We start from the raw sequence: 25099 nt of genomic DNA, 5'->3' as shown, positions 1-25099 counted from the left end.
CCGGCGGGAAGGTAAACGGCATTTCCGTGCGCTGCTCTGGTTCTCCAGAAGCGGCTTAGTCATGCTGGCCACATGACCCAGAAGCTGTACGCCGGCTCCTTCGGCCAATAAAGCGAGATGAGTGCCGCAACCCCAGAGTCGGCCACGACTCGACCTAATGGTCAGGGGTCCCTTTACCTTTAACTTGTATGGCATTGCTGTTTCCAAGGATGTGAGCTCTGCGGTTGCCTGAGAAGCTGCAGCCTCAGAGCAGGCGTGTTTACGTGTGTGAGTCTGAGCCTTCGCCTTGGGGAGAGGGAAAGTTTAACAAATATATATTGAAACATGCCAGCTTCCCACAGTAGCAGCAAGGAAAGATCTCTTTTCAAACGCGGCTTTGTATAAACGGCTGCATTGTGTTTCATTCCCTAAGTAGCAAGAGAACATAGCAGGTCAGCATGATCTGACCAGGTTTTTGTTAGCTGAAACGGCTGTTAGCTGCGTTCCCTCTGCCCCACACCACCTTGCAAGTTTGCATCAGTCTTTTTCTGCTTTTTGAATATTAGATTGAAGTAGTGATACAGGAAGAGAGAAAAGGAAGTGTTTTAGCCAAAATAATCTTATTCTCTCTTGAGGCTGTGGGGTGATGGTGAGGGAGAGGGCTGCTTCCCTTTCAAAAATTTATGCAAGCCAAAATGGTTTCTCTATCCCAAATCCACAAGGAACGACAGAGTTTTGCTTTGAGTCAGTTTGTTTGTTAGTTTGTTTATTAAATTTCTGTCCTGCTCTCCCTCCCGAATTAGCGCAGGCCATGAAACAATGAGGCGGCAAAACAATATAATAAATAATAAATTAAACATGTGAAAAGGATCTAGGTGACTTATGAGACCACAACCTTAATAAAGCTAATGCTATTCTAGGCTGCATTCTAGTGTCCTGACCAAGGGAAGTAATAGTCCCACTCTATTTTGCCTTGGTCAGACCACACCTGGAATGCTGTGTCTAGTTCTGGGCACCACAATTTAAGAAGGTTATTGACAAGCTGGAACATGTGCAGAAGTGGGTGATCAAGATGATCAAGGGTCTGGAAACTCAGTCTTATGAAGAATGGTTGAGAGAGCTGGGTATGTTTAAACTGGTAAAGAGGAGACTGAGAGAAGATATGATAGCCTGAAGGGCTGTCACATGAAAGATGGAGGGTGAGAGCTGTTCAACAGTGGAACAGACTTCCATGAGAGGTTGTAGGCTCTCCTTCCTTGGAGGGTTTTAAGCAGAGGTTGGGTGACCATCTATCTTGTATGATTTAGTTGAGATTCCTGCGTTGCTGAAGGTTGGACTAGATGACCCTTAGGGTCCCTTCCAACTCCACAATTCTATGATTCTATGATTTAAAAGCAATAAGAAACACTCACATACTATAACAATTTCAAGGTAGCCTGGAGCAATATCAACCATCAAAATGCCTGGGTGAACAGCAATGTTTAAAAATTTGACCTGAAAGTCAATAATATGGGGGGCTGATGCACCCCACCAGGGCTGGTGTTCCTCAAATGGGGAACCACCACCATCACCAGGTTCTCCCCTGCTGATTGTAGGGCCCAAGATGGAAAATACCCGGGAAGGCATTCTTGAATTGGAGCTGGTAGCTCACTCTTAGGCTCTCAGATTCCAACCCCAGATAATTTTCATTTAGGAGTTATTAATTTTGGTGGAGATTACACGATTCCTTCCAAGGCATACCGAGATGATAAACTTTTACTAGAGAGCTCCTATCTCAAAAGAAAATGAATGTACAGATCAATTTATCATCAGGTACGACACCAAAAGTAAACCAGATTAATCCCTTGGCTGCCCCCCTTTTCAACACACACTTTGCCTAATTGACCTTACCCTGCCTGCTTGCCCTCCACCTCACCCTGCTTGCCTGTTACCTGAGCCCCATCTGCACTATACAGTGGTACCTCAGGTTACATACGCTTCAGGTTACATATGCTTCAGGTTACAGACTCCACTAACCCAGAAATAGTGCTTCAAGTTAAGAACTTTGCTTCAGGATGAGAACAGAAACCAGTTTCCGGCGGCGCGGCAGCAGCAGGAGGCCCCATTAGCTAAAGTGGTGCTTCAGGTTAAGAACAGTTTCAGGTTAAGTACAGACCTCCGGAACGAATTAAGTACTTAACCTGAGGTACCACTGTACATTTCAAGCAGTAGTACGCCATTTTAAATAGTCCTGGCTTCCCCCAAAGCATTCTGAGAATTGTAGCTAAGGGTGCTGAGAGTTACAGTTCCTGGAGTTCCCCAGGAAGAGGGCTTGACTATTAACTTACTCTGGGAATTGTAGCTCTGTGTGGGGAGCAGGGAGCCTCCTCTAACAGCTCTCAGCACTCTTGACATACTACAGTTCCCCAGATTCTTTAGGGGAAGCCAGGACTGTTTTACATGGTGTGATACGGCCTTCAGTGTATAGGGAAGATGGGGCCCTGCTGTGTTTCCGCAAGGAACCTGCCTGTCTAAGGTGCCCCATGTGCCAGGCAAAGCACCGCAATGAAAGAGGCAGGAAATAAGTGCCATCACTTCACAAGAACTAAAACAAAACTTCAAACGCACAAAAAGAGTAGAAGCAAAGGAGCTGCAACATCAGAGACTGAAATATTAAAAACTGAAATGCTTGGTTACAAAAATGATTTTTTTTTTTATGGCATCTCCAGGTAAACAATCAATTATCTGACTTGGTTGAGGGCCTATTTCATACCCTACAAGTGTCCTGATTTTCCAGGTACAGTCATACCTCGGGTTACAGACGCTTCAGATTGCGTTTTTTCAGGTTACAGGCTGCCGAAACCCGGAAGTACTGGAACAGGTTACTTCCAGGTTTCGGCGGTTGCGCATGCGTAGAAGCGCTAAATCGCACTTTGCACATGCGCAGAAGTGCCAAATCGCAACCCGCGTGTCCACTGTATAGTCTCAGCATTACAAAGCCATCCCGGCTTCTGATTTGATCCTGGAACATCCCTGTTCCCCCTGCCAGTCCTTCTACCGCCGAGCTCAGGGAAGAGGATGAGCTGGCGCTTGTCCTGAGTATCAGCAGCTGCAATTTGTTGCCTCTCCATGGCCACTGCTGCCGGCCTCCTCCCTTGGGCAGCTCATAGAGGCTGCTGGAGAAGGAGGAGAGGCTGCCGACGCTGAGACCCAGCCCTATATGATATGCCTTTTCTGAGGGGCAGGCAGAGGGCCACCCTGGGCGGGAAGAAATGGAGAGCAGAGCAGAGTGCAAAGGGATTAAGGAGGGGAGGGTGTGTGTGCTGTGTCCCACTGGTGAAGTGGTGGCGGCGCTTGCCCTTCTTCTAATAGGAAATTTTCTGTGGGGGAAGAGGGGGGGAAGGGGGAGTCGAGGAAGGTCAGTTGAGAGTGAGAAATGTTGGAGGATATGTTATTTTCCTTTGGGTGGAATTCAGTGCCAGGCCTGCTCAGAGTAGACCTATTGAAATGAATGAACATGCCTAAGTTAGGCCTATTAATTTCAGTCAGTCTAATCTGCACAAAAGTTGGTTGAATTGCAACCCTTTCCCCAAAGCTTGCTTTTTAAATGCTGCTCAAAGTTTTGGATGTCTTAAGAGTATGCAGCCCAATCCTTTGCTGGGAAGGCACTTATTCGCAAAGTTGCAGAGCCATGAATCAGTTTCCCACCCACCACAGTTCTATGACACATAATCTTGCCATCACATTTAATAAATACATGCACATGAGCATACAGATACACATACACATGTGAGACTATGGTGTGGGTTTCCTTCTGGGAGAAAAGGGCCAGGTGGAGGAAAGATAGGATTTTTTAAGCCAGGGGTTGGCAACATCTGGCCCTTGTTGTGAGCCACATTTTCAGTCATACAGTGCAACACACCTTCACCCCAGGAAATTAAGCACAGAGGTCATGCTGACATATAAGCAAGAGCCCTTGGCTCCATCAGCAATAAAGATGGTACAGCTTTCATCTGGACTGCACCCATGAAATTAAGCAAGTTTTGTGTAGGAGCATTTTGTAAAGCCTCTGATTCCAGTACGGTCCCTTCCATACAGTACAGTACAGAACTTTCTGTTCTGGAGTTACTGGAAAGCTATTTCGTTTGAATGTGAGGAAGATTAAGAGATTGAATTATCTGCCTTGCAAATCCTCAGTGCTGTCTTTACTGTCATCTGTTGACGTGCAAACCTCCCCAAGGGCTTCTGTGTGAACAGAGGTGCCAATTTGAATAATAAATTGTGGGGGCCCAGGAAAGCCCTGCCCCTCATAATTGATCACATGATACAGTGCATCCACGCCATTTGAATGGGAATACCCGTTAACTTTGTGGAGGCTCAACCCCCTTAAATATTTTATTGTGAAGGCTGAAGCCCTCACGGCCCATAGGAGCTGGCTCCTATGTGTGTGAGGAAGTGGCTGCACAGCTTGCCACGGTTTATTTGGATGTAGAATCAAAGGGTGGTATTCAGCTGAGCTTTATTCAGAGTAGACCCATTGAAAACAATGAACATGACTAAGTTAGGTCCATTCCTTTCAGTGAGTGTGCTCTGAATAAAACCTATTTGAATACCACCCATAGGGTTGGAATGGCTGTTTGAGATCACAGAAACATAAAATTGTAGAGTTGGAAGACACCATGAGGATCATCTAGTCCAACCCCCTTTAATGTAGGAAACTTTAACCTAATGCAGGACTTGAACCCACAACCCTGAGATTAAGAGTCTCATGCTCTACCAACTGAGCTAAACCTCATCTAGTCCAACCCCTTGGAGGTAATCTGAATCTGTAAGCAGGGTTTTCCAAACTTGGGTCTGCAGCTGGTTTTGGACTACAGTTCCCATAATCCCTGACCACTGGTCCCACCAGCTAGGGATGATGGGAGTTGTAGTCCAACAACAGCTGGAGACCCAAGTTTGGGAAACCTTTCTCTAGAGCATCCCCAACTGGTAGCCGCCCAGCTTCTGCTAGAATAACTCCCCTCTAAGGAATTTGTTCCAGTTGTCAAACTATTGTCAATACTTGCTTACATATTTACCTATTTACTTACTTACTTACTTACTTACTTACTTACTTACTTACTTTCTCCCAAAACTGAGACCCAAGTCAGCTCACAAAAATTAAAGCACAAATAAAATACAGAATATATATATATATATATATATATATATATATATATATATAGTTACAAAGTAATTAAACTATTATAGTATAAAAATATATTAAAAATTATTAAATTATTAAAATATAGATAGTAAAAAGAGCACAGCACTATTAAAAGCCCTTTTCTTAAAAGCTGTTAGTTCCCTGAAGCCTGCAGGAGTAAAACAGTCTTCACCTACCATCAGAAGGAGAACAAGGAGGGGACCAATCTGGTTTCTGCAGGGAGAGAGTTCAAGAGTCTATGGGCAGCCACCGAGAAGTGTGCCTGCGCAGGAGGCGGGACTGAGAGAAGGGTTGCCCCCAATGACTTCAGAGCCTGGGCAAGTTCGTATGGGAGAATACATTCTTTCAGATAGCCTGGACCTAAGTCGTATAGGTCTTTGTAGGTCGTAATCAGCACTTTGAATTGTGCCTGGAAACAGACTGATAGCCAATGGAGCTATTCTAATAATGGAATCATATGCTACCTGTAACCAGCCCTGGTCTACAATTTGGCTGCAGCTCTTTGAGCCAGTTGAAATTTCTGAGCACTTTTCAAAGGCAGCCCCATACAGAGTATGTTACAGCAATCTGAAGAAGAGGTAACTCAGGCATGTGTCACTATGGCCAGACCAGTCATTGGTTAGCTGTAGAACTTAGGACCACTCCATCTGAGAGTTGTGTTTGTTTTGGAGCAAATCACTAGCTTTCAGGCTGCTCTGTTTCCACCTGAACTTTGCCCAAAGGATTATATCCAGAAAAGTCCTTCTCTGAGAAGGACCTAAGTTTGTCACATCCATCAACGGGTCTTCTCCAAGTAGGATTCGCAGAGGGTACTACCTTAATACTTTCAGGGATGAGGAACAGCGCAGCAATGACCAAACATGCTCAGTGGCTGTGGAATGTTGGCTGGCTAACAGGGAATGGGATGGAATATCATGGGAAAGGGCATGGCCAGCTAGAACCCTGAGAAGCACCATTCCACACTGTGACATTTTGTGGCCTTTCTGATTGGCAAAACCCAATGGTGCTGTGGTCTAAACCACTGAGCCTAGGGCTTGCCTATCAGAAGGTCGGCGGTTCAAATCCCTGCAACCGGGTGAGCTCCCGTTGCTCGGTCCCTGCTCCTGCCAACCTAGCAGTTCGAAAGCATGTCAAAGTGCAAGTAGATAAATAGGTACCGCTCCAGCAGGAAGGTAAATGGCGTTTCCGTGCGCTGCTCTGGTTTCGCCAGAAGCGGCTTAGTCATGCTGGTCACATAACCCGGAAAAACTGTCTGCGGACAAACGTCGGCTCTCTCGGCCAGTAAAGCGAGATAAGCGCCGCAACCCCAGAGTTGTTCGCAACTGGACTTAACTGTCAGGGGTCCTTTACCTTTAATGGTGACCAATGACGATGGAAGACTAGAGACCTACAGAGATTCCCTTGCGTCTTCCCAGGCAGTTCTGGCAGTTAGCAAGACTTACCCAGAGCCAGTCACCTGGAGTGCGCAAAGTGTGTTTCAGGTCCCCCCTCCCTTCTCCCTTCTTCCCGGGCATCCCCGCTACTTCATTATCTTAGTCACTGTTGTGGTAAAGTTTCATGCTTCCTTTGACCTTTCTTTTCGGCCTGGTTATGCTGTTTAACTACAACTGACACTCGTCCCCTGGCGCTATTACCTAGGAAACCCACCAGTTAGGCTTTTGCTTCCCCCCCCCTCTCCCTGCCTGCCCCCCATTCCATCCTTGCTTCCCGTGGTCCTTTCTGTTTTATGCATCTCCCCCGCCTTTCCTCGCCATCCTCCTCTCTCTCTCTCTCTTTTTTTTAGTCCTTTAACATGGTTTTCCTAAAAAGTTTTTTAATCAATCAAATTTCAGGCAGAAAATAGGCTCCGTCACGCCTGGTCTTTGGGTCGTGTGACACTCTCCTGGGGTCCTGACAGCTCCTTAAAAGAGGGTCTCAGGACGCGGAGGCCAAACAGAATGTTTGCCCAGGGAAGGGGCGGTTTCCATGACGCTCTCACCCCCTCCCCACTCTGCCGCACTGTCCGTTGGGCTGCCACAGACCTGAGACTTTTTAAGGGGGGGAGAGGAGGAACGCAAGGAGGGGGTGAGCATGCGTGTGTTCAAGAAGGATAGCGAAACAAACCCACCCACCCCCCAAAACAAAACAAAAGAGAAATATGTGAAATGGAGGTTGGAAGCAGAGGAAGTATGGGATGCATTGACAGCTGCCCCCAGCTCTCAGGGGGTGCCAGGCCCATTGGGGAGCCGATGGGATAGACAGTAATTTAGTCAGTTTTCCAAGTGTGCATAATCAAGGGTCTTTCTTTTAAAAAAAGTCAATTTTTCATCTCCTCTCAAGGCATTTTCTCCAGGAGAGCTGGCTACCCTGTCACGGAGGGAGAGCGTTCCTGAGCTCTGGTATGCACCTCTGTTCTTTGACCGCCTTTCTCATCTCTCCATCTCGCTCTGTTCAATCTGTCTGAGCTGCCTTTGGGTTAAGTGGGCCTGTCTTGCTTCTTGTTTTGGACCTAAACCGATACCAACAGAACGCTTGGCGGAGTTTTGTGGGGAGAGGGAGACCCTTCAGTTTGGGGTCTAAACTGGATTTATATGGGAGGGTGTTTCTTTGGCTTGAAAAGCACCACCCACCTGGATACGGGGCGATGGGGCTTTTCTGTCTTGGGTGGAGTGAACTGGACAGAGCCCCCACATCTCATCCTGGCCTCCCTTCTGCTGTCAGACTTTTGCCTTTCTCTCACCTTTCCATACGTCTTTCATATCCTCTTTCTCTCTCACGCTCCCCCCCTTTATAATTAATGATTACGCTTAATTGGTTTGCTAAAACAGCCCAAGAGCATATTAGCAGGAGCAAGGTTGCCAAATTGTTTGGGGAGTGGTTACGGTGCATGTTTGAGACCAGGGCAAAGGGACATTTGACGTTCCTATTTATTTCTGTCTCTCCCTGGCCTCCGTACTGTTTGTAACTGTGTTTGAGTGTTGTGTGGCTGGGTGATGTTCCAGTTGGAGGCAAGTTGCAGCCGTGTCACCTGTGCTTCAATCTTGCGCTCTCTGGCTCAGTGTGGACACCCTGCAAAGTGGCCAGCCTGCCTCTTAGCAAAAAGAACCATCTTCTTCGACCATTTTCGTGTTTCTTTGCCGCAATGGGCAGTGTCTGTGTGTGTGAGTGAGTGTGTGTGTGTGTGCACGCGCGCGCGCAGACATACATTATGTCTGTTTTTCCTATTACTGTCTCGGTACATCTGGTCTTGAGGGAAAGGTGAGAGAAAAAGAGATGCACGCTCCATCTGCTGTCCGATTAAACTATAAAAGTTGGTTGTTGCTGTTGTTGTTTTTATTTTATTAGTCTTACAACAATAAACAACAAGTATCCCATTCTTCCCACCCACCTCCTTGTCCCAGATGGAACCTTGATGTTCAGAAATTGTAATGATGTATTTATGTTAAAGTGGGGGAGGGGGGTTAGGGAAACTTTTGCTCCCAATACATTTGTTTTCCTGCTGCCTAGATATCAAGTCTTTGACCTTGTCACACTAACCTGTGTGTGTTTTTATGTGTATTAAGGATGGATGAATTTGTCCATTTTGGTATCTGCCAATTTCTCTCCCCCCCCCCGACTTAAATTAAGTTCACCTTTCCGCAGCAATGTGCAATTAAAAATAATAATACCCCTAATAAATGCAGTTTTGCATGCAGTTTTGATGGCTGTATGCACTTTTGCAAGCACTTTTTTCCCTAGTAGAAAGCATTTTTGCATGTTCTTTCCAGTAACGTATGCTTGTTTATGCATGATTTCCCCTAAAGTATATGTTTTTGTCCATACTGTTCGACTGGAGAGCTGCATTACGAGATTTAGAGAAGTGCGAATTTTAAAGTTAAAACTGAGTTTCGGTTCGAGTGTCAGTCCAAGTAAGAAGTGCAAATTAGGTAGTTTCTCATGGAAAGGCGACCCATATCATATATCTCCCCTGTCCCTTGAGCATCTGCACACAAACATATGATATATTCCTGAGAGGCCCACAGGCCTCTGGCTCTCTCAAATGCTATAATTCCGCATACATCTTCCTTTATGTGGCTTCTGTGAAACTAAATCCTACTCGGAGAAAGGGAGGCAGTGAGTTTTGTTGAGACCAACTTGGGATGCGGAAGAGTTTGCTCTGCTACCTTGGCTCCACCTGCTCCAGGGAAAGGTGGGGAGCAGTTTTATGGAGCCTGTCATCCTTCCAACCATTGGGTCTAGACAAGGCACTGTTTCTGAGAACAGCTAGGAGAAAGGTGTTAGGGGCCTGCTCCCCCAGAGTGAACCAAGGCCCTGTGCCCTGTAGATGCTGGACATATCCTTCCTTCAGCTATGTGTGCTAAGGGCTTTGGATTGGGCCCTGCTTCTGAGAAACCCCCAGAAATAAAAGATGTGTGGACTCCTTTCTTCTGCAGCTTTGAACATGTTGTTTGCTGGATATATCTTTCCCACCCCCACCCTCCACCCAAGGAAATGTGGGTTGCCATAATGCCTTGCGCATCTGATAAAGTAGGGCTTTGACCCACAAAAACAACTTTTTGTTTCACATGAAGTGAGGGGGAAATGCACTCTGCTTAATGACAGTGAAGTGCTTTGACTAAGATTGCCAAAGTCTTCTCTCCCCGGCCCCCTCCCGTGTCCAGGCAAAAATTCAGCAGGGGGGGAAAAATAGTTTGACCGCTGCTGCAAATCCGTTCCTGGAAAACTGCAGAAATAGGTTCAAGTATTCAAAACCGTTCTGCCCACCACTTTGTCTCTGGCACACTTTGTTTTAACGAAGATCCCTTAAGCTCAGCTTCCCCCAAACCTGAAGGCCTACCAGTGGGGGGGGGGGGGAGTTGAATCACAGTAGCCATGCTGGCTGGTGGGAGTTGTGGTTTGGAACATCTGGAGGGCTCCAGGTTGTCAAATGCCACCCAAGGGCATGCTGGGAGTATGGGCATAAAACCATTCTTAGAACTCTTTTAACAAGCCAAGTGCCCTGAGAAGGAGATTCTGAACAAGGTAGGCTCATAAGAACTACAGCTCTGCGATTAAACAGAGGGCCGACCCTTTCATGAGGCAAATGGAGGCATCTGCCTCAAGGGGACAGATTTGAGGCAGCAAAAAGAAGCAAAAAATGGGGAGGATGAGATTTTCAAACTGTTGGGTTGGATCTGGGTATTGGATTTGCCATCTCAGGCACCAGTATAACTTGAACAGATTCTGAAGCCATGGTGCTGGAATCTGACTGTGTGTGTGTGTGTTTATTGCAGAACAACTCAAAGATCCAGGCATACACCTGCCTCTTTGGGCGTTAAGTCCAACTGAAGTCAGCGAGGTGTCGTTCTGAGTAGACATCCTTAGGGTCGGGCACAAGAGCCAATCCTTTGTTGAGCCCTTGTGCAATGAGACTTGGGCTTCAGCCCTCTCTTCCTCCTTCCCCCCCCCCTTGTGCTATGGTAAACTATGGTTTGTGCAGAGCTGATTTAGGGCGCCACAGCAAATGGTGGTTTGCTTAAACCAGGAAAGAAAGGCGGGCATTTGAGCACACAAGGAGAAGGCAGTTTGGCCAAGTACCTGGCTTTTGGCTGTTTTGGATTGGCTCAAACATTTGTCTGTTATGACCTTTCCCCTTAAGTGTGGGATCTGGATGCTCTGCAGTGCAGGATTCACATGGTTTTCTGCACTCGTGCTTCCACAGACCTTCAGGCATGTAAGCGCCTCTCCCACGAGCACCTGGAGCCTCTTGAAAGCAAGGTCAGGAACTTCTCTGGCTGGAGTTTCCAAAGATGCCCAGCCAAGCCAACAAAATCATCTGAAAATGGGACCATGATGGGGGATAGAGTTTTGCCGGCTGTGATTGGGGAGAAATCCGCCTCTGCTTGCACATGTGTGCTTGTGCCTGCTGTTCCTTTAAGGCGAGAGTGGCGAGGGTGCTGTGCACTGGTGCCAGCTTTCATTCAGAAGCGCCGCCACTGCCTCCTCCCCACCCCACCCCCCCTTCGGAAAGTTTCCTGCCGAATTGTTATGTGTGATCCGATCTGAAAGTTACTCTCTAAGCTTCTTGTCACATTTTGACTTAATGAAGTGCAACTGAAGAGGGAATTGGGGTTCATCACGCCAGTCTCTCTCTACTCCCTTGTTGTCAGAAAACAGGGGCGGTTGGGGACCGTAATGCAACGCTGAAAGTCGTTATCATTCCGGTCAGTCTGTTTAACACAAAATTAAACAAAGAACTAATTAGTGCCTCATGAATTAATAAATGCGCAGTTGCTGGGGAGGAAGAAGAGCGGGGGGTGGGTGGGAGAAGGTTGTTGGAGAAAAGATATTGGAAAAAGTCAAATTAGGAGGTGGCAGGATTGGAAGAGGGGTGAGAGGAAGGCCGAAAGTCCACTTAGGCAAAAATAAAAGTTTTGTACTCCTCGTCGAGGCTGTTCTGAGCAATGCAGCTGAGACCAGGGAAGTGACTTGGCTCTGACAAGGGTCTGGTGAGCTGGAGCTGGGTTCCAGAGAAGGAATACATATTTATGCAGAAAGGACTCTGCTTCCAGCCCATGGTGGCTTCTGGAGTCAAGAGTGAGGACTTCGCAACTGCGGTTTTGCAATGCACCTTGCCTTCCGAGGTGGTTTCAGGGCGTGGTTCTGGTTCAGAGCACAGAAACCCAGCATCCTCAATATTCTAGAAGCTTGCTTAAAAGAAGACCAAGTTTCTAGTCCCTAAGGCTGCAGAGAGCAATTTGAAAGTGTTTTCTCAGGGCAGACACAGCCCCGTGGTTGTAATACCTTCCTTTTCCTATCAAGGCTATTTTCTTCCTCTCTTAAGACTCTTCCATCAGCTTCATAAAATCACGGAGTTTGCAGCAATAACAGAACCCAGGCTAAAAGCTGGTTCTGTTACTTCTTTCTTTTTTCAAAACAGAGTTTGAGCATTGCTGTGGAAGATATCTCCCTCCGTCCCCCGACATGGCGAGGAGTTGGCCTTGCTTATGCACTGGGTGCTTTGTGCATATGCTCAGAGGCACTCCTTCCTAGTATTGCTGCTTTGAGCATTCCACATCTGAGGCCTAAACTTGGAGGCGCAAGTACTAGGGAGATAATAACCGTAATAGCAAAAGCAGTAATGTATTGTCACAATATAATTGGGGAAATGCAACATTACAGTTTTCATTATTACAGTTATTAGCTTCTCAGTATATTTTTGAGGGTTGGATTTCTCGTGCCTCCAGTTTTCATATTGTGGTTCCATCCCCTTTGGGGGGGGGCGAAGAGGGGGATGAGTGTTTGAGGCTTAGCGTTGGAAGGAGTTCCTGGAGCTTGAGTGTTGAATTCTACCTGTAAAATGTGTGTAACAGCAGGCCTACCTACCTCACAGGGTTGTTGCCTGAAGGAAACACAGTGAAGTATTCAACAAAGTATTATTATTATTATTATTATTATTTATTGTTATCTATTAAATTTGTATGCCACCCTTCATCCAACAATCTCAGTGCAATTCACAGCAAAAAAATGCAAGTTACAAACACAAAATACGTAATAAAAACGGGCACAGAAACAAAACAATAACTCCACCACCCGATTCCAGTGAGTGACTAGTCAGGGGAGGAAAGACCTGAAGCGGCAGAGAAGTGTGTGGGGCAGAACAACAGGCTGTATTCAAGGCAGGTGACCCCTAACCTGACTTTTAAGTTTTAACTGCCCCAGAAGTTATATACACAACTTTCCTGCATGCTCTCTCACACTCTCTTAGGTAGCTTAAACTCTGTCTTCTCTGGGGGCCCCATCCCATCGCTTTTGTGCCCACCATACAGTAAAACGCCCCCAGATTTAGCATTTCTCCCTTTCCAAAGGAGCACGGGATGCATTTCCTTAAGAGAACTTGAGTCTGCCACAATAGCAGTTTTTAATCCCCGATTAACATTGCCCCAGAAAGGGACACACACACGTGTTTCTCTCTCTCTCCCACCCACCCAGCCATCCCACCTCTGGGTTCTTTTTTCTGTTTTGGGGTGGGGGTGGGAGTTGCAGCCTCCCCCTTTCTGAAGCATTAATTGAGGGTGCGTCGGCAGAGGAGGTTTGGCTGGGAGCCCTTGTTGCGTGGAACGGTTTTCTGTTTGTTTGTTTTTTGTTCGCCCTGCCGCCCACCCCGGCTTCTGAGCTGTGCCCTGCCCTGCAGATACGGAGCGGATCCTGGCTTCCGAGGCTGTCTCATTGTCAGGCAGAGCTGGGGGAGGAGGAGGAGAGTCCATCCTTAAGAGGACATGTCAAGTACAATTAGCGTTATCTGTCTAAATATGTGCTGGGAACACAGAATACAAGCGTAGGCCTGGGTGGCTTTAATGGAGACATATGCAAGGTCAGACCGCCTCATGCAATCCCCCAATCTGATTTGGGGGGATTACACATTCTAAGTAAATTGGCGTTATTCCTCTTGCATCATTGATAAGCCGCGGCCAAAATAATGGAGGGGTGGGAGGGGGGAGAAGGGGGCTGCTGGGCCATTTAAACAAAAAACAAAAAAACACCCACCCAGTCTAGCATGGGGTGGGCGGTTGCGGGGAGAAAGACGGCTGCTCGCAGGCAGGGATAGAGGAGGAAGAGGCGAGAGTCAAAGGCGGAGCAGAGGGGAGAGGAAGGGAGGAAAGAGATGTAAAGGCAGCTTCGCCAGCACCAGAATTTGCTTTCCAAAGGGTTGGGGCTTTTCCCTCAAAGATGTGAAGTTGTGAAGCAGGTGGTGATGGTACCTCTGCTCACGTGCAGAGTACTTTCCCCTTACCTCTAACTTGCTATGCCACCTGCTCTCTGATGCTTTAGCTGAGCTTACAGGGCAACACTATTGGGGCCGGGGAATGCTTTTCCTGGAGGGAAAGGCTAACTGACCACGATGGCTGCGCCGTGTCTCAGAGGCAGTAATCCTTTTGAATGCTAGTTGCCAGAAACAGCAGGAAGGTTCCCCACAGGTGTCTGGGTAGTCACTGTCAGGACACAATGCTGGACTGGATGGGACCCCTGTCCCATCCCCTTCTGCAAACAATGAAACCTTTCACACCCGCTTTCGTCATGAGCAAGGCCAAAACTGAGCGCCTCAATTTTGCACCCCTCAGCTTGGCGCCCAGGGTGGTGTGTGTGATCATCTTATTCTGTAACCCAGGCAGCAATGATCAGAACAGCCATGGCTCAGCAGTTAGAGCCAATACCCTGACTCAGTACAAGGCCCCTTGCCGCTTTCCATCAAAATGTCTTTGGCCAGCCCTGCTTTTCTGGCACAGAGGTGTGTTGTTGTTGTTGTTGTTTAGTCATTTAATCGTGTTCGACTCTTTGTGACCCCATGGACCAGAGCACGCCAGGCACTCCTGTCTTCCACTGCCTCCCGCAGTTTGGTCAAACTCATGCTGGTAGCTTCGAGAACACTGTCCAACCACCTCATCCTCTGTCGTCCCCTTCTCCTTGTGCCCTCAATCTTTCCCAACATCGGGGTCTTTTCCAGGGAGTGTCCACTAAAAACTACCCCACCTTCCAAAACCCTGCCCCAAATTATTTTGTCACCTAGGTGAGAGGGAGGCGTTTGAGCCTTTCTTTGTCCAAGCTCAGCTGGTAGAGCATGAAGCTCCTAATCTCAGGGAGATAGGTTCAAGCTCCATGTTGAGCAAACCGCTCTGCATTGCAGGGGGCTGGACTAGATGATCCTTGGGGTGCCTTCCGATTCTACAATTCTAACCTGCTGTGCAGAATATAGAGCAAAAGGAGTGTGACAGGCCCACGCCAAGCCAACCCACACACTGTTCTCTGCCAGGGCAGAAGCATCCCAAGCCATGTCAAATGAGCTGGTTGGAGGATACAATATGGAACAGGGAGGAGGGGAAGCACATAGCTCCCCGCTGTCGATGGGAGTAGGAAACCTGCTACCAGCTGCTTTCTTTACCAGCTGGTTCTATCATCTCTGTCTCTCCCCCGCCCCCCGCCAAGTATAGGGAGACCCCCATCCGGAAGTCTCACAATATTGCCTTTTTTTTTTTCTTCCTTCGGCTCTGTCACACTTTTGGAACATATGGCTTTAAATAATTCAATTTACTTTGCGTGGTGCTTTTGTTTGGTTTCCCCCCTCCCCTGCAACTGTTGTTGTTTTTCTACATATTTCTTCGCCCTCCCCTCTCCCTCCAGTTTTTACTTGAGTATGCTCAAGTTTAGCCCATGCGCAGAAGGGGGAATGACACTCAATCTCTACGTTGCTCGGAACAGAGAAGATAGGAAGCTGCCTCATACGGAATCAGACCTTTGGTCCATCTTGCTCAGTAATTATTGCCAGTAGTAGTATTTTATTTACATGCCACTCATCTGACTGGGTTGCCCCAGTCACTCAGTCTTGCCTACACTGACTGGCAGAAGCTCTCCAGGGCTTCAGGCAGGGAGGCTGCCCCAGACCTACCTGGAGATGCCATTGGGAATTGAACCTGAGAGCATCTGCATCCAAAGCAGATTCTCTAACCGCTGAGCTACAGCTCTTCCCCATGTTGTGCATGTCCTACTGCAATGAAGGTTTGTGAGAGCACTTCTGATGGATACAGAGCAGAGTGGAAAAGGGAGGAGGTGGCCAGAACGGAGGGATTTCCTTCTCCCCACTCCATCTGTCATTTCAAACTGTGGCAACTTACCCCCACATTAAGTTCAGGAGTCAGTGCTCCTGTTGCACACCGCTTGTGCTCCCACGTCAGTGGTGAGTGCGCCACAGCTCTTCCTCTTTGTGCAGCAACCCTAGTGGCTATCCCATTATTCCCTTGCACCAACTGAGGGGTCTGTGTGGAACATGGTGCCTTTTAAAAGCAAAGGGTTGTGTGCTACTGCGTTCCGCTCAGAGCAGAGCCGTTGAAATTTACGGACCTAAGTTAGCCATGCTTAGTAACTTCCACGAGGCAACTCCAAGCAGGACTTGCATTGGATACAACCAAAGAGTGAAATTCAAAGTTGTGCGGGTTTTGTTTCCTTTTTTCTACTTCTGTGCCGCTTAATATATTTAAAAATATCTCTGAGCAGTGTACAAAAAAGAACCGACAGCAGGTTAAGTAAAATAATGCAAAAATGCACGGTTACATATAAAAATGTTACATTAATACAAAGTTACTAATATAGAGAGATCAATATCAAGTCATTTTCCTTCTGACACACCCTCCGGGTTCTCACCCAGGGTCCAAACAAACGCTCACCTCACCACAAAAGTCTAACAATGAGAAGAGTTCCTGGAAACTGTGGATTTCACCCTAGTCACTCACCCTAGTCTTTTATGAGTAGGCCCAAAGTGGCTGGTACTTCCTCAGGCTTTCCACAGCTGTGTTCCCCCCATTCAGCAGCACTCTCTACACCCTGTTCCAGATGAAAGGGGTCTAGAGAATGAGAAAGGGTTCCACCTCCGCTCACAGCTCTTTCTTCACCCAGTGTGGTGTAGTGGTTAAGAGCGGTGGACTCATAATCTGGGGAACCGGGTTCGCGTCTCCGCTCCTCCACATTCAGCTGCTGGGTGACCTTGGGCTAGTCACACTTAGAATCATAGAATCATAGAGTTGGAAGAGACCACAAGGGCCATCGAGTCCAACCCCCTGCCAAGCAGGAAACACCATCAGAGCACTCCTGACATATGGTTGTCAAGCCTCTGCTTAAAGACCTCCAAAGAAGGAGACTCCACCACACTCCTTGGCAGCAAATTCTTCTTCTTCTTCTTCTTCTTCTTCTTCTTCTTCTTCTTCTTCTTCTTCTTCTTCTTCTTCTTCCTCCTCCTCCTCCTCCTCCTCCTCCTCCTCCTCTTCCTTTGTCCTCTCCTCCTCCTCCAGCTGCTATTCCATTCATTCCCCCCTCTCCTGCCCCCATTCGCTGTTGTGGGAGCCAATTGCGAGGGCTGCAGAGTGGGGAACATCCTGCCATGCAAGTGCAGTCCTTATGCCTGGCTTCCGCTGATGGGGTTGGTTAGGTGAATCCCTCCCAAAGTTTCTAGGTCCTATGAACTTTGATGGGTGCATCCTGTTTCTGATTGAAGGATGCCTTTGGGGTTGAGGCCACCGGCAGGCAACAGAGATGCAAGGGTAGAGTGTTTTTGCCCACCTGCCTTCTCTGCTTGTTTGCCCCAAATGCAGCTTTCAAATAAGAACCAGAATAAAGACTGTGTGCTGCTCCAGCAAGAACATCTGAAGTGGGCACTCTGCCCAGCTCCTTCTGCCCAGGAGAACTGCTGTATTCATACCTTATTTATAATAAATATGCATATTATCTCACCTTTCTCTGCAAAGCAGGTTCAAGACATATACAACAGAGGGGGAAACTTTTAAAAGCACAATGATACAACCATAAAATACAATGAAAGAGCAGATCATTAAAATGAGGGAGGGTCAACAGAACAATAAAATGGCAGAGCCTAAAAGATTTTAACTTTTTAAAAAGCTACTCAAATTCTGTGCATGCCAGATGAATTGGCTGTGAGCTACCTGTGGATCTCACAGCAATAATAATATTAACACCAAGGTGCCACTGGTCAAGTCAAAGGCCAGAGTGGGGAGAGGGACGCTTACTGCAATGGTAAACCTACCCATTTTCTTTTGCCTCAGTATATATAATGCTAGCAGTAGTAAGCTCTATCTCATTTTTCCCTCCTCAGGATGAAGTGACTTCACAGCTTTAAAATAAACCCAATAGCGGAATCTGATTCCTGGTCATCGAAAGGTAGGAGAGACCACCAAGACCACAAATGGGTATGTCCGCCCACGCGGGTTCTTTTTTTCCTACCTTTCTGTGTTTCTGTGGCAAATTGTTGCTCCTGTCCATGTGGCTGGTCTTGTCTGTGTGTTTTATGCCTTGTTTGTTAGCAAAAGAGTCACAGCTAGCGACGCAGGGAAGTGTCAGGCACTGGCGCACCCCCTGTAAGGTGTGTTGCCTCCACCTTCTCCAGCGTAAATGGGTCTGAATGGTAGACAGGTCAAAGGTCTAAATTGGAACAAGGCAGCTTCTTCTGTTTACAGGTGGCAGAACAACCATCTGTAGGTCAGCGGTAGCATAATATGCTTCTGTTCATGCTCCACAACCAATGCTAAAGTGAGCTTTTTCACGGGAAGGGAAATATGAGAAACGCCATCCGCACAATCACCATCCAGGTCAAGAAAAGCACCGTGCAAAGGGGGAGGGTGTCATACAACTCATGAGGTCAAAACATATGTCACTGAAACATTAGTTTCCTAACAAATTGTCAGGGAACGGCAGTGTGGAAACCTGGGTGCTTGGAACTGTCACCTGTCCAAATAATCGCTGTCCCCCTTTTGTCACTCTTCCCTCCCTCAGCCCTCCCCCAAGTTCCATTTTCTAAAAGTGGCCAATGCCAAATTTCACACTTGGTTCTCATAAAGTGAGCTAGTAAATGTGAGACTGGACAGTGGCACTTTCGGTTCTGCTGGTGGTGGGAAGCAGCTTGCATTGTCAAAAACTCCTGCGCGGGGGGGGGGGAGAAATGATGCACATTCACACAAAAACGGTTTAGGGAAAAGCGAAGGAATGTGACTATGGCATTGCTTTCCATTCCACCCTGTAGTCGCCACATGCAGCACTGTTTCTTTTCCGCTGCAGTTTGTCTTCCACCAAAAACAACATTTTGTAGTCCGTTGTGGGAAGATTATGTAATTTAAGTAATTTATGTAATTAGTTATGTAACTGGCCTAAGTTTCATTGTCTTTACATTGTTCCACCCCATTCGTATCAGTGCAAAGGAAAGACGTTGAAAATTTGGGAGCTGAGGGGACATAATCAGTTACGGTTTTGGGGGATGGAACGTAGACAATAAGTGAATACCAATCATATTCGCTGAATTGATTTTCATTCCCGGGACAAATAAGCAATCTCTGCAATTCCCCTTTTCGGCAGAATGCTCTGACATCCCTATTTGCAATAACTGCCAACTCTGTAATCACTTTGCAAACTTTAGTTGCAACGCATCCTGAAATTGAACACACAAGGCAACTGAGGCCTACTGAGGTTTTCCCAGATGGCATTACCTTCTTGGTCTGCCCTCTACTCTAGCCAGGTGCCAGCAGAGCGAGTGTCTCCCCCCACTTCTCTCCAAACTGAGCATCTCAGGAGAGCTGGGCCCCGCAGTGTCAGAGGTGACCGGTGGAAGGCCAATGTTATGTAAATATTTCTGCTGCAACATGGCGAGGAATGAGAGCCAGCCTTACACATCCATCCATCATCGACGGGATGGGCCTCTCTGGAGCCAGCGGGGTTTGTATGGAAGTGGCTGGCAGGGGAAGGGGGGGAGACACAGACAGAGGCAGCAAGTGCCCCCGCTCATAAACTGTTTGTTTTCCTTTTTGTCCCTTTTGGTTTCGGGGCACCCCACTGGGCACCCGACTCTTTGCTTTGTCTGCACAACCTCTCCACCCACCCGCTTGGCCCTTCGCTCCACACGCACCCCCCCCCCCCACTTCTCCCTCTCAAATAAGATCTCTCCAGGTTTTTTTGCATTTCGGCTTCTCTCTTTCCAACTTCAAAGGTGCCCCTTCATTGTCTTGGAATCGGCAGGCAGTGGCCCTGAAACGCGATCACAGCCAGGCACGGTGTAGGTCACCCCCTGAGCACCCTGCCTCGAGCCTTCAAAGGGATGGGCAGATGCTTCCCTTTGCATGCTTCACAACCCTGGTTACAGCTCTTTCCTCCCTCCCTCCCTCCCTCTCTGGCCTCCATGCCCCCCTTGCTGCATCGCTCTGTCACCACAGCTCAGTTCTCAGAGCATCTGCTTTGCATGCAGAAGGTCCCCTTCGGCTAGGAGAGATCCCAGTCTGAAATCCTGGAGAGCTGCTGCCAGTCAGTTTAGACAGTGCTGAGCTCAATGGACCAAGGGGTCCAACTCAGGACAAGGCAACTTCATATGTTTGTAGAGCAGACTGTACCACTTCATTTTGCAGGTGGGACGTACCATTTGGGGAAGGGGTGTAGATCAGTGGTAGAGAGCCTCCTTTGCATGCGGAAGGTCTTAGGTTCCATCCTTGGTGTCCCCAAGAGGGGCTGGGAGTCCACATGACTAGCTGCAGCATAGGTTTGACTCAGGATACAGCAGCTTCCTCTGCTCTCTCTTGCCCTGCTTGGAGATGCCGGCCTCCTGGTCCTGCCAGTAGCACAGTTTGGTGCTAAACTGGATGTGAGGGAGGTGGCACTCCATAATGAACAGGTGGGAGGTTGTGTTCTGCCCCCTGTTTTTCTAGCCCCCACCTCTTGCTGGTTTTTCTCTCTTCTTCCCCCTAGCCTCCAGTGAACCAAGATCTCCACACTTGGCGTCTCAGGTGGTTTGAGATGTCTCCACTAGGACCGAGGAGCAGGAGTGGATCTACTATGAAACAAATGACGTTTAAGCTTCAGGGCCCCTAATTCCAGAGGGGCCCCAGAAGTGACTTTAGTCCACATTGCTTAATTTTTCTTAGGTCAGTAGACCCAATTTGAGTTGCATGACTTGAAAACTATAAGGTGTAGGAAATCTTTATTCACACCAGTGACTTTGACATATGAGATAATCCAGTACAGCAATTTTAATCAAAATCTTGAGTTGTAGTAGTTATTTTTCTTAAAAAATAAATAAAATTGTGGTGATCTGTCATGGAACAACCCCGTTGGAGAAGATAAGAAGGGTTACCCATACCTTGTTGTGGGTTGCGAGGGGGACCCTATAACAGTTCAAGCTCCAGGGCCCTCAAAATGTAGGTCTGCCACTGCCAAGGAGCCCTGGAGGGCTTGCCTACAAATGAGTAGGGAGTGTAAGGAAGGGTGTAGCGGGGAGTTTTGGAGCCATAATTTGTCTTGAGGGGTCAGCGTTGCAGACTCCCTGGCCTCAGCCCATGAGCAGCCCAGAGCAGCGGCAGTGGGTGGGTGGGTGGCGAGTAAAAGATGGCTTGGACTTTGCTTTTGGTGTCAAGTGCAAACTCCACAGCCCTGCTCAGAGTTGGGAAAGCCATTTCAGAGCTCCAGGGGCCGTTTGAGCCCCTCCCTAAGGATGGGGTCAGGATTCCTCGGCCTTCCTCTCCCGTGGCAGAAAAAGCTCATCAGGAAATTAGCCTTCCCTTCCCTTCCCTTCCCTTCCCTTCCCTTCCCTTCCCTTCCCTTCCCTTCCCTTCCCAGCCAACCACCCCTCTATGTTTTCATTGGCTTCACAATAAATTCAGAGCAACCTCCTTGTTGCAGTCTCCGGACAGTTTCTTAAGGTACCTCACCTTAAGTGTGTGCTTGTGTGCAGGGGGATATCTCTTTGCCCCCCCCCCCCAGTCATAATTGGTTACATTTTTGTTTTCTCATAGCCTTCACGAGGGTCCTGGCCAACTGTTGGCTTGTACCTGCGGCCTCATTAGGGAGGACAAGACGCCCTTGTTCCCCAACAACGCCTGCACCATTTTCTAAACTTGTTCTTGGGTTTTATCTTCAAGAGTCATTTGTTCCTCTCCCTCCGCCCCAACTTCTGTGGAGCCCAAGAAATGCCTCATGCATGCAAGAGTGCTTGTGTAGCTTTTGAAGAAATGCAGGAGTGCCTGCGTAGCTTTTGAAGAACAAATACAAATAATGAATGAATGAGCACCACAATCATCCCACCGCCCTTTTCGTTGGCCTTCTATCTTATTATTCACTCGTCCTCTGAAGGCTCTGCTCCCCCATTTCTGCCACATACCTCTCCTGGGTCTTATTTGACAGCAGCATACAGAGAATGTTTTGCCAAAATAGCACCTTATTGCACTGACACTGAACCAACAATAGCGCAAGTCTGAACACCAAGAGCGAAATGCAAAGGTGTTGCGTAATGAATCGTAGACTAGTCCAACCCCCTGCAACGCCGGAATCTTTTCCCCAATGTGGGGCTCGAACCCACAGCCCTGAGATTAAGAGTCTCGTGCTCTGCCAACGAAGCTATGCCAGATATTCCCCCTGCCCTCAACTGGAGAGCCCTTTGAGTCTCCCTCTCTCCCTCTCTTTCTTTTTCATCTACTCGGAAGCCTTCCTTTACTTCCCTGTCACCCTAATTGATTGCATTAACCTTTCAGCGTATTGAATTTCTCCGGCATCATGCAGAGAGATCTGTGCAATATGCTTATAATCTGGGCCATAATGGACAGGGAGCAGTCGACAAACCCCCTTTGCCAACAGGTTCCCTGACAGATTGGCTTTCCGAAAACGAGTGGCCGGTGGGGGTGGGGGCAGGGGGTTGGTCTGAGGCACGATGTAAAGGGCACGACATGAGTATCATTTGCACCTCTGGGTGTGTGGGGTTTTTTTTGGGGGGGGGGATTGATGTAGAAATGCAAAGCAGCCCTGGAAGTGCTGAGTATTATGACGGCTAAGTCCACCTTATTTATACGGCCAGGTCTTCATGAGCAAAATTTTCAGCGGGCATATTTATAAACATAGAAAATTATGAATGGTGTTGGAGCATGGCTGGGACAGTGGGGCTTTTCTCAGTCTCACATAACACTAAAACTCAAGATGGAATCAGTTGGTGGTCTAGACACAGGGCTGGCAAAAGGAAGGGCCGCTTGCAGCAGAGATGTGACGGTGGACAGTGTCTTCTAGTGGTTAGTGCGTCAGGGTAGGATCGGGGGACCCAGGTTCAAATCTCTCCTTGGCCATGAAGCTTGTTGGGTGACCCCCAATCCAGTCTACTATCTTGCAGCCTTATCTGCCTCATAGGGCTGCCATGAGGATACAATTGGTTTGGGGAGAACTATGCATTCCAGTTTGAGGTCTTACGGAGGAAAGGCAAGATAATAAATGCAATAAATGGCCACCTGCTTAGCTTGCGTACACACCGTGCATTTAAAGCGCATTGAAAGCAACCTGCTTACCGCAGAGATTCCTGAGAACTGTTATTTGCCCCTTACAGAGCAACAATTCCCAGCATCCTTAAACTACAGTTCCCAGGATTCTTTGTGGGAAGGCATGTGCTGTAAATATGGTGTGCATGCAGCCTGAGCTGCTGTTTTATTTAAATGGTCATAGAAACCAATCAGCCCATTCATGACAGCTCACATATAATTGCTGAGCAGAGCCTCCATGTGCAGCAGCACTCTACCTCTGACAGCCGGATACTGGGAATGAACAACAGGAAAAGGCCTTGCTCTTCCTGTTATCACTCAGGAGGGTCACTGTATGGCAGGATTCTGGATGCTCTTCTTTGCCTTAAGCATCTAATTGTTCTTTTGAAAGGGTCTGTTAAAACCAAAGCAACCAATTGCGGGAACTTGCCCAGAGCTGGCTTCTATTCCTTTTTTAAAAAAATGCAGGTGGAGCCTAGAGCGTAAACTGAAACCGGAACAAAAGCAGGCAGCCAAGCTGATCATTCCGTCATTTTTTTGGTCTGGGGGGCTGGGAAGCATGGAGGGGCTTGGGCAGCTCAAACGTGGTTTGTTTCCCTGTTAAATCCGGGTCCCCTTTAGTACTGTGGAGACTCTAAAGTGTGCTTGCACTTGTGTCTGCAAGGGCTGCCTAAGCTCGTCTTTAGAGGCTGCCCTAACAGCTCACGACGGTGGTGAGGATGAGAATGTTTCCTGGCACCAATAGATAGATATTTTATTGACAATGTTTTAAAACGTATAAAAGAGCAACTGGAAGCCCATATGATGGTAAATTTGCCAAGATCTCCCGTAAATGCGAGGGTAGCTTTTCTCTTTATATATAAAACGTCTCTTCCCCAACCTGGGATGGGATGTTCGACTGAGCAGGGGACATTCTGGAAAGAGGAGTCTGTGGACGGAATCACCTTGAAGCATTACCTTGGGCAAAACTCTGTGATGGGCAAAATTTTGAGGAGCACAGAGTTGAGGCTTGTGGTGTCATTCATTCATTCATTGCATTTATATCCCACCTTTTTCTCCATGGTAGTGTACATGATTCTTCCCCCGCTTTCATTTGTTCCACACAACAATCCTGAAAAATAGGTTAGGCTGAGAGGTTGTGACTGGCCCAGTGAGAGCTCCATGGCAGAGTGGGGATTTGAACCATAGTCTCCCAAATCGTAGTCCAGCACTCCAACCACTGCACAACACTACCTCAGAGATTACATATTTCATTTTGGAGAGAGCTTCTCTCCAGCGGAGAAGCAAAACCTTCACTTGCACGATACATTTTTGGCATGTGCGTTGGTACCAAAGCTTGACACCATCTTGCCTACCGGAAGTGGGTGACGAGCGTTCAAAAGAAGCGGTGTGTGTTGGTGTGTGTTAGAGAGGATGAGAGTTCACTGAGCTGAAGCAAAGAAGGGAAGAATGGAAAAGAGGGATTCAAAGAAGACGGCAGCACCTCTGAATGGAAGAGTAAACAGGCGCTGGGCGGCATTAAGTTAATTGATTGCTCTGCAACAGGCGGAACACTGTGTTATTCTGTCGCCGTGGCAACAACCCCCCAAAATTGTCAGCCTGTTCGGATGAAGTGAAGCGAGACATTGTCTAATTTGCGGTGATCTGGGTGTTTGTTTTTCCTTCTGAGGGGGCGGGGATCCATTGATCTGTTGTTTGCTCAAAACTCTCGCTCTAGTTCTTTTTTCTTTTTTTAGAATAATCATCATAATAACATTTTCTTTATTAAAAAGAAAATCAGAGTTGGAAGCAGGGGGGTGGAAATGTTGATTGTTTCCTCAAGTTACCTTGGTTTCGTCACATGGGCTGCAGAGGTGAAAAACAAAAAAAGTCATCTCCTTGCTTAACCTCACCGGGGAGGGAATTAGGAGCGTTGCTGAAACTGGGAGTTGATTCATATCTTCCTCATGGAAGCCATGCAAAATTTCAGCTTAGCGATCCAAAACATCTTGTTTTCTTTGCCAGGGCAGGAGTTGGATGGGTGGGAATTAAAAGAAAGCAATATCCAACATGTTCTTTAAAAGAAAACCTTTCCCGAACAATTTTAATTTAACAATTCAGTATTTATTTGCCAGCTGAGTTCCAAGTGCTGTATAAAAGATTG

At 47.6% G+C, this 25099-nt stretch overlaps 1 protein-coding gene across 1 annotated transcript in view; it reads left to right on the top strand.

The window, feature by feature from the left end:
• CASZ1 (castor zinc finger 1) overlaps nucleotides 1-25099 on the top strand; it is a 435323-nt gene that overhangs the window by 266061 nt on the left and 144163 nt on the right. The window contains exon 5 of the mRNA XM_081015954.1: nucleotides 17781-17874. Within this exon, the coding sequence (XP_080872080.1) occupies nucleotides 17871-17874 (4 nt within the window). The 5' untranslated portion in view covers nucleotides 17781-17870. The remainder of the gene's footprint in view (nucleotides 1-17780; nucleotides 17875-25099) is intronic.

This window comes from Podarcis pityusensis, assembly GCF_964106645.2.
Source record: "Podarcis pityusensis genome assembly, chromosome: 8".
In the NCBI taxonomy this organism is placed as follows: Eukaryota; Metazoa; Chordata; class Lepidosauria; order Squamata; family Lacertidae; genus Podarcis; species Podarcis pityusensis.
The sequence above is the reverse complement of the archived record's forward strand: the minus strand, read 5'-3'. Positions and strand labels throughout refer to the sequence as shown.